This window comes from Halichoeres trimaculatus, unplaced genomic scaffold, assembly GCF_033239565.1.
Source record: "Halichoeres trimaculatus isolate MK-OKI-2021-1 unplaced genomic scaffold, fHalTri1.1 fHalTri1_scaffold_9, whole genome shotgun sequence".
NCBI lineage: Eukaryota > Metazoa > Chordata > Actinopteri > Labriformes > Labridae > Halichoeres > Halichoeres trimaculatus.
Window position 1 is genome coordinate 21,493,134 of NW_027437188.1, and position 18,795 is coordinate 21,511,928.

The 18,795-nt window shown below is 38.7% G+C and overlaps 1 protein-coding gene across 1 annotated transcript in view; it reads left to right on the forward strand.

Annotated features, from left to right (window-relative positions):
• The window catches only part of si (sucrase-isomaltase), an 83,470-nt gene extending 68,124 nt beyond the window's left edge, over positions 1–15,346 (forward strand). The window contains exons 41-48 of the mRNA XM_074679429.1: positions 4,070–4,218; positions 4,984–5,068; positions 5,185–5,241; positions 5,971–6,095; positions 6,428–6,516; positions 9,734–9,783; positions 12,167–12,334; positions 14,851–15,346. Coding sequence (XP_074535530.1) covers positions 4,070–4,218; positions 4,984–5,068; positions 5,185–5,241; positions 5,971–6,095; positions 6,428–6,516; positions 9,734–9,783; positions 12,167–12,334; positions 14,851–14,928 — 801 coding nt within the window. The 3' untranslated portion in view covers positions 14,929–15,346. The remainder of the gene's footprint in view (positions 1–4,069; positions 4,219–4,983; positions 5,069–5,184; positions 5,242–5,970; positions 6,096–6,427; positions 6,517–9,733; positions 9,784–12,166; positions 12,335–14,850) is intronic.
• The last annotated feature ends 3,449 nt before the right edge of the window (positions 15,347–18,795 follow it).

Consider the following 18,795-nt stretch of genomic DNA (forward strand, 5'->3'; position numbering starts at 1 on the left):
GGAGTTTATCCTATTGGGAACATTGCGTTATGTATGACAACAGCAACAGCAGCAAAATAATTCATGTGTGCATGCTGGGTTAACATTAAAAATCATTTAAAGCAAGATTCCTTTGATAGTCTTACACATCATCTGTAGACAAACACAAGACTGATATTCAAGCTTCCTTGTGAAGCAGATAAACCTTTTTCCTCTGTGTTAACATCCCCAAAATAAATCAAAACTATTTCAGCCAGGACTACTCTCTTCAAAATCATTTTAAATGTTGAGGTATTGCTTTGTTCCAGCAGCTCCCTGCTGTTCTACACGCCTACATGAAATACCAAAACCTAGAGCCCGAGGTAGGAAGAGCACACCTCCCCTCAGGGAGAGGCATGAAGAGCAGTAGCAAAGACACCCCAGGGGTACAGCACAGAGAAATCAAAGGCAGCTTAAGAGGAGGTACTGGAGTGGAGGTGGGTGGGCAAAATGGTTAGCAGGGGAAGCAGCAAGAGAGCTGGCAAGCTAAAACTGCCCATTTTTCTATTTGCCAACTGAATGTGTAGAAGTTATCAGCTGAGCTCTTAGCTTGATGGGGCTGGTGTGAAGAGCAGCTGATAGTCTGAGGTGTACATGGCTTGCCTCAACTAAAGCTTGGGTCCTTCCAGTGCAAAGCTGAGAGCTGAAAACATCAAAATACCATTTACATTAATCATAGAGTTTATTAAAAGCAGTGCAATTCAGTGGCAGGGCTCACTCCATCAGTAGCAGTCAACTTCCCAAACAGCTTCTTTAGTATCTGGTCATTTCACTGTCTCCCCTGACCCATAACTACATCCTATTCCTTTCTCTCATTGAGAAAGCATAGCAAGCTCATACACTCATTCAGATTCATTTGATCACCCCCACTCTATTTATATCTCACCGACTCAGATCAACTTTCACAGCATACCATGGTAATTACTTCCCGGTGAACACATCTGATTGCATGGCAGGAAGGTGCGAAAGGAGGGTAACTAAAAAGGGAGGCAGGTAGAAGAACTCCTGGGTTTCCAGATAATTACAATCTTGTAAATTTCCTCAGAAAATTAAATGATAATTTGGTAAACTCCTGAGGTCGTAAGATAATAGAAATGTTCTGTATTCAATCATGTGCTGTTAAGCCTGCACTTAGTAACCACTGGGCCACAGTTAATAACTATTATCAAATCTGACCCTGCTAAATTGCAGCTAGGAAGAAAATGTCTGTCATTTTATTAGTCTCTGTGACTTTTTTTATAATTTTATTGTGAGATTTAGATTCCTAGATTAAAAGGGGAACATAAAGACATGCACTGGCCCCACAACACATTGCAAGACTCCCCCAAAACAGAATCGCACATTCACACAACCACATGCAGACTCATATGCAAATGCAGTACACACTAAGACACTCACGTACAGGCACACTCTGCATCACGGGGAGGAGCATATGGTGATGACACGCTTCAAATCTTCATGATCCTCAGTTCCTGTGAGTGTGTTTGTGTGTGTCTGCACACCACCAGACTGATTACTGTTTTCACCACAGTTTCAGAAAATGAGCTAATTCATTCAGATTAGCCCACATCTACAAAGTGACAGTACACCATGTCCGACTTTTCTGCCCTTGTCTCCAAAAGAGATGCAACACTTGTTGCTAATTAAAATGAGGTAAATGTCAGCACAGTGTTGGGAAAAAAAGAAAAATACTTGGAGCTTCAGTTGAAATGAGGCACAGAACCCATTTGAATACCTGGCATTCTGCAAACTACCGAGTGCCACTGTCACTTTTTTCTTCATGCCTGGTTTCTATTTCAAAGTTATTCATTTTCAGCATGTTGTTGAAATCCAAATAGGAAAGAGTCAACAGTGCAAACACACAGACAAGATAAGACAAACGCAGCTTTGTGTAAATGTACATTTATTTCACAGACAGGTCTAAACGTAATACATTCATACTCCACTGGCTTCTTCTCCTGCATAGCTCAGCATGTCAGAATCTCTCTGAACTTGTAACTGAGGGAAATGAACCATAGACAGAGCTTTTGAAGTGTGTGTCTTTGAAACTGTGAATCTGTTCACTCTGACACTGAGCACTTGTCTATTGCAACATGTAAACAATCTCAAGCAGTGGATACAGTTCAAGAGTTTTGACTTTTCACTTTTTTTTTCCATCCTGCAAACCACATTTTTCAAACTATGTGTCTACTAGGAGATGATTTTTATTTAAAGATTCCACATAGAAACAAAGAAGCTGCACACTGGGGTCTGGATTTCTGGTATGGGAAATGTGTTCTGGTTTCTGTTTGTTGTATGCTCTTAGTCTGTGCAGATCTAACTGGCCCCATTTCACAAGGCTTCAGTGTGTGCAGTAAAATGCAAAGAGCAAAAGCAGGCATTGGCCTCCCTGTTTCCCTAAGCAAGGTAAACAACTCCTCTTATAGCGACCATTTCAACTTAAGTCTTAAATCTGGTCAATGTTGTGTTGCACAAGCCAATCAATTGTTGGAATATCCAACCGTCAAGCATCAAAATTGATCGATCCATCCCTCGTTCAGCAAAGAACTGTCTTCAAGGGTTGTTTTCTTCTTTAGATCAGCTCAGTGGAAATGTGGTTATCGTCCCTTTATGGTTGCTGGTGGGTTCCAAGATTAACAAGAGAAGACCTTATCATATGAATAATTTGGATAACTGTTAAAAATACTAAACATTTCAAAAAGAGACAGATAAAATACAGTAAAAGTTCTGCTTTTCAGCTGATGAAAATGAAATAAGACAAAAATACCTCACATTTACCAACAAACATTGCAGCTAAGGCAGTTTCTCAATGATCTGTACAAAATGGTTTTGCAGCCCGTACAGCATCTTGGTGAAACACAAACGAAAATCATCTATTGACAAACACTTTTCCACTGCAAAACAAAACAGGAAAATGACTGAAGCACGTGGACAACAGAGGACACACAGAGAGACAAATCACAGATATAGAGGCTGCATGGGGTATGCCTGAAACAAACGGTGTGGTTGTGCATGCCGTTGGTGCACCTGATCTGAGCACATATGTGTGTGTGTGTGTGTGTTTGAGAGAGAGAGAGCAAGAGAGACATCACTGAGTGACAATTAACTTAAAACATTCAGTGCTGTTTTATTCTCAATGAATGATGTTGTTTATTTCATATGAATGTTATATTTATATTCAAAAAATGCTACTGCTTTCGCAATCATTGCTCACTGTTGCAATTTCATTGAAAACAAAAAAAAAAAAAAATCTAAAAACATTGCACCATGCATTGCAATTTTATCAAAAAGCTGCCACAAAATCGACCAGCCCGCAACAATCACAAAAAAGGGCCGCAGCATCCTGGAGAGACTGATTCATCTGTCTTTATACTACTCTTCCCTGAGGCAAATTTAAGCTGGTCCTGTAACTAACAGTCCTACAGTCCTGCCTATTGTAGAAGGATCAATGTAGTGCCAGCATGTCCAAAATACATTTCCACCCTTGTAAACAGAGCTCACTGAGTGTTAAGAGTTAACTTTTGTGGCATCGTCAAGCAATTTATTGGATATGGAGAAGTCTGTGCTCCGGCATCTCAAGTTAGCGATTAGTCCTAGAGCTGTCTCTTGTTATGCTAAGAGCTAAACACTCACTGCTAATAAAAATAAACAACAGTGTCATTTTGAGTTTTTTTTTTCCACTGTAAATTATGTCTGTCTTTGACTCTGAACACACTCATGCTTGTTGCTGTTACTATGCTCTGAATGTTTACTGCTGAGGATGCTTGACTCTATTCTTTAGCAGCTTAAAGTCTTTAGAGAATAAAATTTATGCAGTATCAATATATGTACATTATGTACTCATAAATTGGTTATTTAAACCTGAGACAGAGCTGGAACTATTAGAAAGCCCATCAATAGTATTTTAACTAAACGTAAATTAGCTTGATAGGCAATCATGACCAACTGATAAAGTCTTTGAGTGCACCTTGCTGATGAAGCCACACGAATCAATGCTTATTTTAATTTCATTAACCTGTGTGAAAGTATTTCTCGTATGGTGTTTTTTCAGAGACAAGACCCTGTTGCTTGGGACGAAAACTTTGCAATTGCATCAAAGGATGTTCTGAACATCCGCTACACGCTCCTGCCCTACCTGTACACTCTAATGTTTGAGGCTCACACCAAGGGAAGCACAGTGGTCAGACCACTCCTGCATGAGTAAGTGCACACACAGAACACACACAGAGCTCATGATATCGTATCCTAAGCTTTGCACGTAATTGCTTAATCAAATTATGTAGTAATTACCAAGATGTCCCTTTTTTCCCCATTTGATTTGCCAGAATGATAAGCTGATTTGTAGAACACTGATTCTCATTAGTATGTAGAAGATCACATGTGGTGGTGTCTGGACTAAAAAAAACAATTTAAGTAGAGCTGTGGTTTAATTGAACCAACATGTTTTCAACATCGCTTAATTTTAAAGCCCAAGTCAATTTCAACTTGTCGAATCTTACCATCAAAGCTGTCCTTATTAGCTGCAGATGTTAAATTTAATGGGAAGGGGAAAAAAACACCTTTGAGGTCATTCAAATAACTTGACAGGCTGTGAAAAAATAAAGGTGCTCATCCTTGCAAAGCTGTTACATCAAATTTTAAAATAGCCCTTGGGCAAGGGAATTTCTTTATCAAATTCCGAGACTGCTCAGAAGCTGACCACAGATGACTTTGGAAAACCTGGCAGCTCTGAGATGTAAATGTGTGGATGTGAATGCAAGAAAAGGCCATATTTATTCATTTAAAGAGAGTCTTATAAAGTCACAGATGGTGTTTAAGGAGCTGGCAGGGTGAGTCTGGCAGCATCTTTCAACCATTGAATTCTCAATGAGTACTTGAACAGTCGTCTGGGCTAGGGACACATGGGGAAGTGTTAGTAACAAATTTCTAGCCTGGTCTTACAGCCTCTGTGCTGGTGTGTCACAGGTTTGTGGATGATAAAACTACATGGGATATCCACAAGCAGTTCCTGTGGGGACCAGCACTGCTTATCACCGCTGCCCTTGATGAGGTATATACAAACATGAACACACTTTTATTTTTAAGCTGATGTTTTATTTATTTAATTATTTATTTGATCAATTGATTATTTTACACCTTTTTATTGACTGATAATTCATTTGACAGGGAGTCAGGAATGTGGATGGCTATGTTCCTGATGCTCGTTGGTATGACTACCACACGGTAAGTGGTCTATTTAAAAGAAACTCTTGGCCATTTTTTTTTCATTCTCTTTATTTATTAATGCAAGATTTGGGCTGGAATTAAGAGGAAGTTTAAATTTGCATATAACTTGAATGCTTTTAAAGGGAGACAGTTTTCATATTAGTAGAAAATTTGAAACGTGCATTTTTTACTGTGTTAGTATTGGCATGCATTTTTCAAGATATGCCAAGATCTAAAGATGATAAACATAAACTACAATGAAGAATTTTGTGGCAATAAATAACAAAACATCTCTGAAAACATCATCAAGGAGGATCCTGATGGCAAAAACAAACACCCATTCATTCTGTCTCTTTCTAGCTAAGAGACTCCCCATCTGTCTGACAGAATCATAAAGACAAACAGAAACAAGAGACAAGTGTATAAAGGTGTGCTTGGGAAGGTGGAGAGGAGTGGTTACCTCCATTAAACTTGTCCCTTCAGCACACAAAGAGGTGCAGGCTGTTACAGAAATGGCCAAGGATGGAGTAGAGAATGTTGTAAATAAAAAGAAAGGCTCAGAAAAGTCTTTTGGCGTGTAATAAATCACTTAAATGTTTCAGATGTTGCCTTGCCTAGATGTCACATTTTTGCTGCGTGCTTTTGTGATTTAGCAGTGCACAAATGCCAGTATCCCACAAAGAAGTGGATTTATCCAGCAGTACTTCTAGCACTTTGATATTTTTTAATTATTTATATTGTCATCAGGCCAAAGATATTGGAGTGCGTCGTAAAATGGTAAAGATGCCTACGCCTTTGGACCACATTAACCTTCACATCAGAGGGGGATACATCATACCCTGGCAGCAACCAGAGCTTAACACACGTGGCAGGTAAGTCACACCTTTGACTGACACATAATGTCATCTTGCCTGTTGAATCAGTGTGTCTCCTGCCTTTGTGGGACTCAGGAACACTATGGGCTGTAATGTGGGACAAACTCTCATTCAGTTGAATGTCACCCTTTATCGTTATGGAGTGTTGAAGAAAGGCAAAGTGAGAATGAGAGAGAGAGACAGTTAGAGGGTGATGAGTGTTCCTGTAGCAGTGAGATCAGGTGGATACTCCCAGCAGGAATGTTAATGTATTTGTCCTCAGCAGCAGGTATAAATAGCTGTTGTCCTTCAGCAATCTGCTATAACCCTCTTTACCCCTCCTGTTTCAGTCGGCGCAATCCTTTAGGACTGATCGTTGCCCTGAGTGACAGTGGAACGGCTCAAGGATCATTCTTCTGGGATGATGGGGAAGGAATAGGTGTGTATGAGGTCGCCCTTATACATCTTTAGTCACTTACACAGGACTGAATCATTTAATGTTTTAACTTGTGTTTAGGAGCTGTTCATTGATATTCACTACATGTTGTAAGTTTACCTGCCACAGATTTCATGCAGTACCTGTGAGCTGTCATACTTAGTTGTGCATTTAGCTGTAACATCTTGACGACAGAAAAGAAGCTGATGCAGCAGTACTAAAAACAAGAGTTCTTAAGTATCTATTTTAGGCTGAGTCCAGAGGTACCAGAAATCACACACAAACTAACTCACAGCAAAAAGAGACATGTTTACAGCCTAGTACAAAAACAATTTTAGTCTGAAAAGCTCATTTCTGGCTTTGGCTTTAGTATTCTGATTTAAACCAATGCGAGTGTTGATTTATTACTCTCTGTTCCATGTGAGGAGGAGACTGGGAGTTATGTTTGGAAACTTTAAAATTTTCTATCTTGATTTAAGTTGAACACTTTTGATCTGCCCATTGGATCAGTCCTATGCCTCCAATGTCTGATGGCTTTCTGAGTCTGTCACGGGCTGCTACCTGATAACAGGATCAGATCGTTACATCCCTTGTACAAGAAGTACATTTTTTTATAACTCAGCAATCTAAAAGATATCAAGATTACAAGACAGATAAGCGCAACGTAACTGTTAGCAAACAGGCTCAAAGTCTGCCCCAAATCTACCTTTTTTATGTTATACTAGCTGGTAGGAAGGTTAAGTTTAGACCAAACCTGAGTCAGGTTGACTACAAAATTGATAGGATAAGAATCAATGTATCATAAAGTCTATGGTACACTTTGCAGGGAAAGAGTTTCAGCCATTCTAGTAGCATGACTTCTAGAATGGTGTGACAATCCACTTGATCTGTTTGTCCACTTTCATACAAATCAAAAATATTTAGACCAATGAAGAATAAGCACAATAATTATTAATTGGTTAATTTGTAGTAAGTAACAAGTATCCTTTTTTTACCTTGATATTTCATCTTGCGCCAAATTCTTTTTTCGTTTCTAATTCAATGTCTGGTACTTAAGCTAATGATGTCATCTGTACTTTGCTAATCTGTAAGTGGGAACATAACAACATGCGTGCATATCAGCATTATGCCTAACACATTGCACATTTGTGACTTGGTAAAGTTTCAATGCATGTGTTTAAAAACAAGAGTTTCAAATTTAAAGAGAAATAGCCCAGAAGGCTGCTCAGGACCACAGTTTGAGGATATTTTAAGAACATTAATAAAGTAACAACTTAGAGATCCCAGGCTATTCAGTTGGAGCGGTTACCATGACCAAGTTGTGTCAAAAGCAACAGCAGCTATGAAAGTATCTTATATACCAAACACACAAATATGGATGCACTAATACAGCACATCTTGAAAAACTTCTTGTTTACTACATTTGTTTTCCTCCATAGGGCCTAAATACTCAATGAAAATATTTTTGAGCATTTTTTTATGGATCACTGAGCAGACGAAACAGCATAAGCTTGTATTTAATAGATGGAAAATTATACTTTCTGTTTAAATTGCACCCATCAAAATTTGCATAATTTATTTTGAAGCTATTTTTTGGGCACTTTGCTTGTATTCATAAAGGGTAGAACAGCAGATGAGCAGGAAACTTGGGGAGTGATGTGGAAAGGGACCACAGGTTGGAATCCAACATGGGTCACCTACTTAAGGACTAGTGCCTCTGAATATGAGGCACACAACTCAAGCACAAGTCAAGACCAGTTCCCAAAATGCCTTCACCCCAGTATATCCTAAATCTATGTACATCATGAGAAAGCACAGTTATTTCCACTGAATATGAATTTCTTCAGTGATTTTATCAGATAGACACAGAAAAGTACATCAAAGCCCTCCTCTTTCTGTCTCGCTTTCCTCTTTCTCTCTCTTGCGCACTGATATACGAACAAAATCAGCCTGTGAAGTGCCTCTGAGAGAGATGCACTCTTCTGTGAAAGGCATGTTTGTGTTGGGACAAAGAGAGGAAGGGAGAGATAGAGAGAGAACGAGGGATGACAGAGAAGGGGAGTGACAGAAACTATTACAGTAATTCCCCGTGTCGCTGCCTGGAGATATGCTCTCCATCACTCCTCTTTTATCTGCTTGCTCGCTCCTCTCGTCTGCGTCTTGCTGCCTGTCTGCAGCCGAGCCTCCCTATGTCTTTCTTGTTTGCTTTGCCTCTCCTGCTTACCTGTATTATCTGCTTTTCTCCAGCTCTGCATGTTTGAGTTTCGCTCTAGAGGTTTCTCTTTGCTGTCAGTCAGACTGTGCATTAGTTGCTCATTCATCAGTTATTCTCTCATTCATTCAGTAACAACTATTTAATCAGATCTTTGCTCAAAAAATCCTGGTTTGATGTATTAGTTTCTTATTTCTTGATCTTCTTTGAAGTTCTTGTTTGCCGCTCGATGATTCAATGTGTGGGTGTCTCTCAAAACTTTTTTTTTGTTTAGTCAAGAAACTATCCAGTGTGTCATTCACTTATTAATTCAAGCCCTTGCTACATGACTCATCCATTTATCAAACACATCTAGAGTCTACCCTCTTTATCTTATGAATGTTAACATTCACTTACTTGTCTGCTGTGGTATAAAGCATGAAAGAAGGGGTTTCTAAACATGCATTTTGAAGACCAAAAATGGCGGTGACCATATCAAAAATGCTGACTCAGTCCAACTTTGATCAACTGTGGGGCAGACATGAAGGTGAAGCTTAAGGCAGGACTTAAAATGACCGGAAATGACCCAGACTTGAGGCAGATCACACAGACTTGTGTGATGTGGTTGTTCCTGATGCTTTTGAGAATACATTACCATTGTGACAGTTTTTTTTCCAAATAGGATGAAGTATTAAACACAGCTTGGTGATAAGTAAGAAATCCTGGTATAAGTAACCTCAATTTGATAATAATACTTAGAAAAAGAAGGAAACCTTTCAACTTGTTGATAAAATGGGCAATTTACACAAAAACTCTTCTTCACTCCAGACTGCTAATATATTTCTGCTGTCAAAATAGGCATTTGAAAATGGGTCCTTGTGGGGGTTCCTTAACTTTTGGAAGTCTTAAACAGAAACTTGTTCAATGGTTTACAGTTATGGTAGTCAGGCAACTGTCTACTGGCTCATCCTTTGTCCAATTCTTTTTTTTCCTTTCCCGTATGTAACTCATGTCTTTTTCCCTCCTCAGACACAGTACAAAAGAAACTATACCTGCTGACATCATTTACAGCAACAGGGGTGAGTTCAAAGCCAATCATTTGTCTTGTATTATTTGTGTTTTCTCTTTCTAGATATTATTGCATTATTGCAACAAGTATTCTGCAACAAGTATTTTGCAAGAAGATTTTATGGGCAAGCTATCAAACAGCATTAGCCCAAGGACTATTTTAAAACATCATAATATGGGAATTGAGTTAGTCAGAAAAAAATAATTCTATTGATTTTATCAGAGCCCTTCTGTTGACTACCCCATCAAAAACTCTGAACATGGACTTTGACAACTCTTATTGACGTCTGTAAGATTTTTTATTTTATTTTTTTTGATAGAAGGGTAGACTCAGAACAAACTGAAAGTGGTTTTGTTAAAAAATATTAACCACATACAACATAATATTGAAAGATAAAGAGATAACTATATTATTTTTGGCTTTGTATTCATTGGAAAAGTGATGTAGTCCAGAAGTCTTTTAACCTCAATCGATGTGCAGTTTCAATGTCCAATGTTCCATCTTGTTCAACTCATGGTTAAAGTTTTCCAAAAAAATCAATCAATCAATCAAAACATATTGAGTAGGCTGAGTTGTGAACCATCACTACTACAAAGCAACAGCTCTAATGAAGCCACAATGTCATATTCACCAGGTGTGAAGCTTTTGTTGTTCACACACCTGTTCAGTGTTTTTACGGTTCTGAAAGAACAAGCTCGCTTTGAGGCGATTGGAGTGGAGCAGCTGTGGATGTGTTTATGCAGATTAGAGTGCATTTCTGGTGCTTGTTTTGGCACAGAATTACACTTATATTTCTGTCTACAGCAACAACCCCTTATCACAAACACAAGCACAAAGAGCAGTTTTGAAGGCACATACATACTGATTCCCAAATGGCTCACTGAAGAGACTTATCTACAGATTAAAATGTATATTAACAGAGAAAATAAAGTTAAAAACAAAATAAATACTTTCAGTGTGGTGACAGTAAACTATTGTTCATGTTCTGGGAAGTTTTCTTTTTATTGAAATAGATATTTAGAGATGGAAAGGAAACATACAATACATTTTATATTATTTTTTTTCCTCATATGTTTTTGCTTATTGACAAGAAAGTCTGTACCAGGCCACAGTTTGATCACATTTGGAGTCCGACATGACAGACACTTTTAATCTTTGCCACTAATGGACTAGCCAAGCACAAGCACACAGAGTCACATGTTATCAAGCACACATTCAATCTCAAACATACACATACGCATATATGCGCACACCCACTGAACACACAGACCATCATACAGCTAGCATGGCCAAACATCTGTGGCTGTCCTCTGCCTACCGTCAGGCTCATTCCAAAGCAATTTCACACAGCGATAAAACAGGCACACTGTCTGACAGCCAAAGGGGAGTGAGAGCGAGAAAGAGAGCCTAAGTGTGAGCGTTAGTGTGTGTGTGTGCACACATTGAAGTGGGTGTATGTTTGAACAGACAGATGTGAGGAGATGAGGATAAGTTGGGCAATGAGGCTAGTGCTGCCTGGCAGATTAGCAGATGCCATTTTGGATGAATCTGAATGAGATATGTGTGTATGTAAGTGTGTTTAGAGAGAGAGTTCACACAAGTGTATTATTTATTTATTTATTTATTTATTTATTTTAACCAACTTCTGTTTGACTCGCACCTTTAAAAAAAAAAATTGAACAAAGTGCTTTGACAAGTGTTCTTACACTTTTCAGGCCCTTTCCACAGTGGATGTGTATTTCAGTCTTGCTCAGTTTTGTATTATAAATTGATGACAGAGAAGTGCAATGTTAATGTGACAATGTAAGTTCTTGAAGCTTAATGTTTTTATAACAGATTGAAATTTAAAATGGTATTCCTGTAGAAAACTGAAAGATAGACCAGACCATTAACAAAAAGAATGTTTACTCCTGTATCATTATTTCTAATATTAGAAACCACAAGCAGGGGCTAGACCTAATGGTTTAACAATATGCAACCTTCCAACCTTTTTACTTTTGTCTCAGCATACATCTCCAATGAATGATACATTTTACCATCAAAAGAAAGGAAGATGTGATAGAGTTTGTCAGAAAACAAACCTTGTGTACAGGAAAATAATCAGCAAAGACTGGGGTTGTTATTCCACAGGGAATGACATTTTTTTTTTCTTTCTAAGTTATTTTTGGAAGCTTTCCATACCTGTATTCAGAAAGAAAGGTACAGTGGGTAGAGAAGGAAACAAGCTGAGGGTGGGAAGTTGGATTTAAAACCTGGCTGAACACTTTGAGGGCTCTACCCTCACAAGGTGCAACCAAAATGAGAGTTGTGTTTTTTTTTATTTATTATTATTTATCTTAAACCCCACCTCTTCTGTCTGTGTCACTCCCTCATCTGCATCATTTCTCTTTCAGAACAACCTGACCAGTAAAATCGAGCACAATGGCCTGGCTGCTGCCGACCGCCTGAACTTGGGAGTTGTGAAGGTCTGGGGTGCAGGCTCTGTTAAAATCACAACTGTGACTCTTACAGTTGGTGAGACATCACATACACTTACCCCGGAGCACAACCTGGACACTCAGGTGAGAAAAAAATGTAGAAAAGTTGTTCTCTTGTGATCAGTGTCATTATTTGAATGCTAGTCTGTGTTAAATAACAAGTCAGCCATTGCTGGAAACTTTTGATCAATTGTAATGGCCTAAATAATGTACTCCTGCTTACCCCTTTTCTAAATAAGCCTATTCGATCAATCTTTATGGCTCCTGTGGAAAATGGACTCTGATGGCAAAAGTTCTTAACGTTAATGAAATGCAAGTGTCTCGCAGTTAATTAACCCAGTAAATTAGATTGAAAATTTTACTAACTATATTCCAAATGGCAAAAAAATTGCAAAGTGTTATCCAAGAACTATTAATGACTGATGCTTCCAGTAGCAGAGAAACAACATAAGTGTACATTTCATTGAAACCCACCACTACACTACAAAATGTCAGTCTAACCCATCCAAAATAAACATATTCATCAATGTCTCAAAAGCTTAAAGTCAGTGTCATCACCTGTGATGGTTCACTTTGCGCATTAACATCATACCTCTGAGCCTCTCTCTGTGCTACATTCACATACTTCATAAATACACCACAGCTTTCAAGTCGATGGAGCATTTCCCTGTCAGTTAAAAACTGTCACTTAATCAAAAAAACAAAAACAAAAAAGGTTCACAACACAACCCTTGCTGTGGCACACTCTGACATCTAATAGCTGTAATCAACTCTGCATCGCTGCTGACACTGTTGTTTTGTAATGTAGACTTGACTCAGGACAGCAATTCGAAAGCAGTTCGTGTAAAGAGATTGTCACTTCCTCTTGCTTGTGCTAAATCATCTGCTCCATTGGTTGAAGGGAACAAAATGTGACAGGAGAATTGCAAGGAATTGTGAACCCATAACCAAGGAATGGGATATGCAATGGTAGTCACTACATGGTGATTCATTCAGCCAAAATGCAAAGCAGGGTCCATTTTTTATTTCCATGTATCAGGGCCAAAAAAATTATACAGGTTCTCCTTCTTAGCATGAAAAATCCATGATTCATTTGTATGTAAATCTCCTTTGTAGTTCACTAAAGAAGGTCAATGTCAGCTGCATTATTAAGCTACAGAAAGATGCCCATTGAATTGCATTCAAGAAGAGAGAAGCTAGGATAAATGGCTTGCTCAAAATGTTTATAAGTAAACAGGGAGTCAGAGAGTTTAGGTCACATGAGGATCAGGTGGGCAAAAGAGGATACAGAGGATAGGAAAAGTGCAGGTATTGAGTTTTCTTATTCTGAAATTAATGGTTGTTTGATATGGAGGGTGGGTACAATGGAGGTTTGCAACAACAAATGTAAAGCAGAATAAAAGGCCAAGTTTAAGAAGATAGCATGTGTTCCCTTTCCCCATTTGGCCTGTGATAAAATATTCCTGTCTAGGTTGTGTAATGTAGTCAGCGCACTTATCGGGACCATGAAAATGATTGCTGCAGCAGCTCCATAAATAATCGTAGGTGAAAAAAGCGAGGACGCTTTTTGATTTATACTGTTCTTCGAGAAGAACGACAGAGAGGGAAGCAGGCAGAGACAGTAAGAATTGCAGATGAAGAAAGTCAGAATGACAGGTAGGATTTTGAGTGTGTATATGGGGGTTCTTTGTGAGTGTGTGTTGGGCATGCACGAATGGGTAGAGGATAATGAAAAGACAGAAAGACAGTTCATCTTTGAAAGGAGGGAAGAAGGACACAGAAGCAGATGGAGAGAGGGAAAACGAGGTGAAAGAGACAAACACGAAGAATGAAAGCCAGGTGGAGACAGGGGGGAGGAGAGAGAGGGAATGGGGATGACACAGTATGTGCATGGTAATAAGTGGTGTTTCAGTGTGAGACAATCCATTCATCTCCTTAAGTATTGTCTGATAGGGTAACAACTTGAAAGGAGCCGTAAGCAGCTGCTGCTGTGTCATTTAAATACAGTCAGCTAGGAGAGCTATTTCTGCCGAGTACAGGACAAGATGTTTTATTCCGAACCTGTATAGGTCTCTCCACGCTGTCATTTACAATATCTCAACACAAGGATGAGCCCAGACTTATTTAACTTTACTGGGGACCCATGCTGTTTATATGACAGGAGAGAAATAGAATTAGTCCATTTTAAATTGGATTCGGGGTGCAGAGGATAGCAGGGGGAATGTTCTGTACATTTTCATATCTATCACAGTTACTACACCTGGCTCTTGAGGGGAGTTGCAAAACATGGTACAAGCTCTTTACATCCATTTCATTCATTTTTTATACTACAGGAAGGTCAGGTACAAACATTACAAGCCATAGAATTATTCCAGGACTGCATTTGCATGAGATACATATAATTTATTCTCACATCCTTGTAAATAATTAAGGGTTGTCGTTTTGACATCACAGGCACATCTCTTGTATAAACTCGAATCACCCAAAACACATTTTAAAACAACCTCTACCCTTTGTGAATTCTGCATAACCCTTGAACTATAAAAAGTAAGGACATAATGTCTGAACTACAAATGTATGTCTTTGTCTTGTGTCTTTAGGAGATGGTTGTAGATGCTACCTCTGAGAGTGTCGGCGTGGATCAGTCTTTTACAATGACATGGAGCACCAGCGCCTGATCAAAATCAGTACCTTTTGTGTTTTGTTGGTTAAATAATTGTTGTACATGTACATAACTGCCAACTTCAGTAATATATTGTGTAAAATAAATACAATGTACCTTCAACAAATCATGATTCACCAAACAATGGCTGCATGTTGTTCTCTGGTTGTATGTTTCAACCCATCATTGACTTTGACAGTTTTGTATCAATCAGTTTTTATCCCTTTGTCAACAAGCATTGTGAAATATGTTTGGGCTCTTTTGCAGGTTAAAAAATAACAATTTTCAATAACTGGGACTGCACTTAAAAAACATGTTTTAGTCATTGTAATACTATCAGTAAAATGAACAAGCTGTTTGATTGTGGAAAATAAATAAAAATTGTGGACTGTCTCTCTCTTTATGTTTTTTTAAATGGCATGACGACAAAGACAAAATGCTCTGTCCTGCTAATTAAGTCACATTTTTCAGTGATCTACCACGGGACTTTTATCATTTCATCTGCACCTCGCTTTGCACACATAGGGCCTGATCTACTAAAGGTTTGAGTGTATTTAAACATGTGCAAACTTGATAACACATGCAAAACTGATATACCAACCAGGTGCTCCACGGATTGTGCATGTCAAATGAGCAAAATAGCATGTGCAATCCATTCAGCGTGTTTGCCTTCATGAAAATGAAGACTGCAGATCATCTGAACACAAAACATTCTGAGAGGAGGAGATGCAAATGTAATAATTTTGTGCCTGCAATCTGATTTAATAAATCTGAAACAATGATCGGTCGTTGTTTTTGCATCTATGTTTAGCATGTTAGAAAGATGGGTGAAAACTGACACAGCATGCGCTAAATCCTCATTAAAATTGGGGGGTTTGCACCTGTTATCTACGGCGCACTCAGTCTTGCATTGCTGCAACACACCCACCAATAGCACTTGCGGTTTTTTTAGTTTGTACTTGTAATTTAGTGCTGGTTGTTTGGGATTTTAGTAAATCGGGCCCATACTGTACACTTGTTCCTCAGCAAAAATCTGGTCACACTCGACTAACTTTGGGTCATGCTTTTTGAATCATGAGATTAGCCGAGTTTTGTGGGGTACCAGCTATTGCAAAAAAGAAATTATTGCCAAAAACAAAAGGATGGTACACCTTTTTTACCTCTGTGAAGTTCAACAAAACTTACTTTTATTTGGCTTAACAGTTTGGGGTTTTAGTCAAAGTCCCTTTAACAACAAGGGGAAAGAAACGTTAACCTAATTTGTCTGTAAGAAAGCTCCTACAGAGACGTTTTATGAGATTGTTCTGGCTCTTGTTCTGCTGCACAGAAGCACCAGTGGGAAACCAACTGCTGTGCACAGAGTGAACAGGTGTCCTGAATAAAATAACAAACAGCCAATACTAATGACCAGTGGAAGGAGCTGCATGCAACGTCTCCAGAAGTGTGTTTTTGATGACTGGGAATGCTTTGATTTAAAAGACACATGATGCTGTAATAGATTCCCTGCAGTCACACCAGTCCCTAACATAGTGACAAAGCCTAATGTGGAATTATTATAGGCAGCTTAAAATGTGGAGCATGCATTGTGCCATGTTTCAGTATAACTAAGGTTATCCCAGAATTACTAGTTTAAACAAATCTGTATCTGTGAGTCGCCGAGTGTGTGTTTTATTATGATGAGACACTAATAATAGCTCTCACCTGCGGCGGCTGTCTACCTGTGCTTTGTCTCATCACATTACTTCCTCATTATGACACAGCCATCTATTATTCAGCCTGCAGTAAATGTAATGATATCAATTTCACCACGGGCCCCTCAAATTGATTCCCACACTAATCACCACTCCATAGCTGGGAATGTGGAGGTAGTTACTGCTGAATGCCAGATGTGAATGTTAGTCTCCAAGTGTTACTGGGACTGTGTCCAAAAAAGATGGTATTTGTGATGATTTATTCCCATCCCATTGTTCAGGTAATACTTGGTTTTGAAGAGAAAAGCTATGTTTTGACTTGGAAAACAAAGGCAGCCACCCACGAGTGTCAGCAGGACTAATTGAGCTGGTGATCTGACAAAGCATTCTTCTCGGAATCACACTGAAGTCATAACACTGCTGGTAGAAGATATTGAAGAGAGGAGAAAACAGTGAAACAATCAAGGCTTTTATTTTGTTCTTCCACACTTGTGGTTGCTGGCTTTATCAGTTGTAATAAAAATAACATCACATCTCTGATCTTGCCGTGGAAATAAAATTGATACGGAATGCCCCCCTGACATTACTGTCATCAGAATATGCTGTTGTAAATAGGTATTGTTGCATGTTTTCTTTTCTATCAAAAATCTGTTTGAACTACCTCAACACATAACAGCAAGGGGCACTCAAATCTGGCTTTCTTCTCAGACAACATGGGGAAAACAAATCTATTTTGGATGACATCTGTTTGGCTAAAACTTATTCTAGTTTCAGAACAAGTCTGATCTGTAGCTTACAAAATAAATGAATAAATAACTTCTTAAAAAAATAAATCCCAACCTATTCACTGTCTTCTCTAGAAACAGAATCAAGTCTAAAGGATTCATATACAAAGAAGAAACATCCACAGTGTCCAGAAAGTCCAGTTTTCACCATCTTTCGAGTACAATTGTTATATTATTTTGGAGCCTCTCAACATAATCTGGAGTAAAAAAAATAGTCTGCTTTCTCCAAACTGTGAAAAGAGCTCCCCAACACATTTCACAAAACACCTCATTTCTCCTACCGTCAATACTTCAATAAGCTTGTTTCTGACTTCCTGAAAGAAAACCCCATCCTAACACGAAACATGCTTTTCTGATGAGCTGGAGTAACAATGTATCTTTGTTGCACACTTGACTGACAGATGCAAGTGTGTCACAGAGAGAGGGTACAAAAGACATAAAACAAAATGAGAGAGAGGGAGAGGGAGTTAGAGACAACTTCAAAGACTAACAGATGTGAGTGATGCACATTTGTGTGTGTATATGTGTGTGTTTGCATGAACCTTTGTTGACTTCAAGTGGCACCCTTGTGCAGGTGTGTGCAAGTTTATGTTAGTGTGTTTGTGTGTGTGTGTGTGTGTGTGTGTGTGTGTGTGTGTGTGTGTGTGTGTGTGTGTGTGTGTGTGTGTGTGTGTGTGTGTGTTTGTGTGTGTGTGTGCGTGTGCGTGTGTGTGTGTGTGTGTGTGTGTGTGTGTGTGTGTGTGTCCTTAATGGTAAGTTGGAGCAGCCTTCCAGTGAATGTCATATAAGTATTTCACAGTTATTAGATTTGTGCAAGAGTGTGAAGCCTAACAGTTATTGTGTGTGAGAAAAAGTTCTACAATCTACAATGGAGTGGTAGTGCTTTAGAAATGGACACCCATCTCCATTTGTATTATAAGAAATCTATAGTTATCTTCAGGCCAAAAACAGCTTGATGATGATTTTATGAACAAGCAGTTGATCTTGTCTTTTTGTTTTCTTTCTGTCACTTTGTAGTTTTGTCTTAAACCTAATCTGCCTGTACTGAAATCCCTGAATCTATCTTTAAACTGCTCAAAACAGTCAGATCTAAAAGAATAGCATAGAATTTCCATGAGATTTGCTGAAACAAAGGCTGTTTTCCAAACTGCCTACTACATACTACATGTGAATGTAGTGATTTGTATGGCCTTGATTGGATTCTAAGAAGTAAACGCCTCTTTTATAATTGGAAGTAAAACAATTTATTTGTTTTTCTATCGCATCACTTCACTTCTGTCTCACGGAATGTCTAACGTTAGTGTTGTTGTATTGTAGTTACAGTGGCGACTCATTCCAGTGGATGGCAGTAATTCACCAAAAACTGCCACCCACATGGACAAAAAGCATTAGTGCTGAGCATTGTGG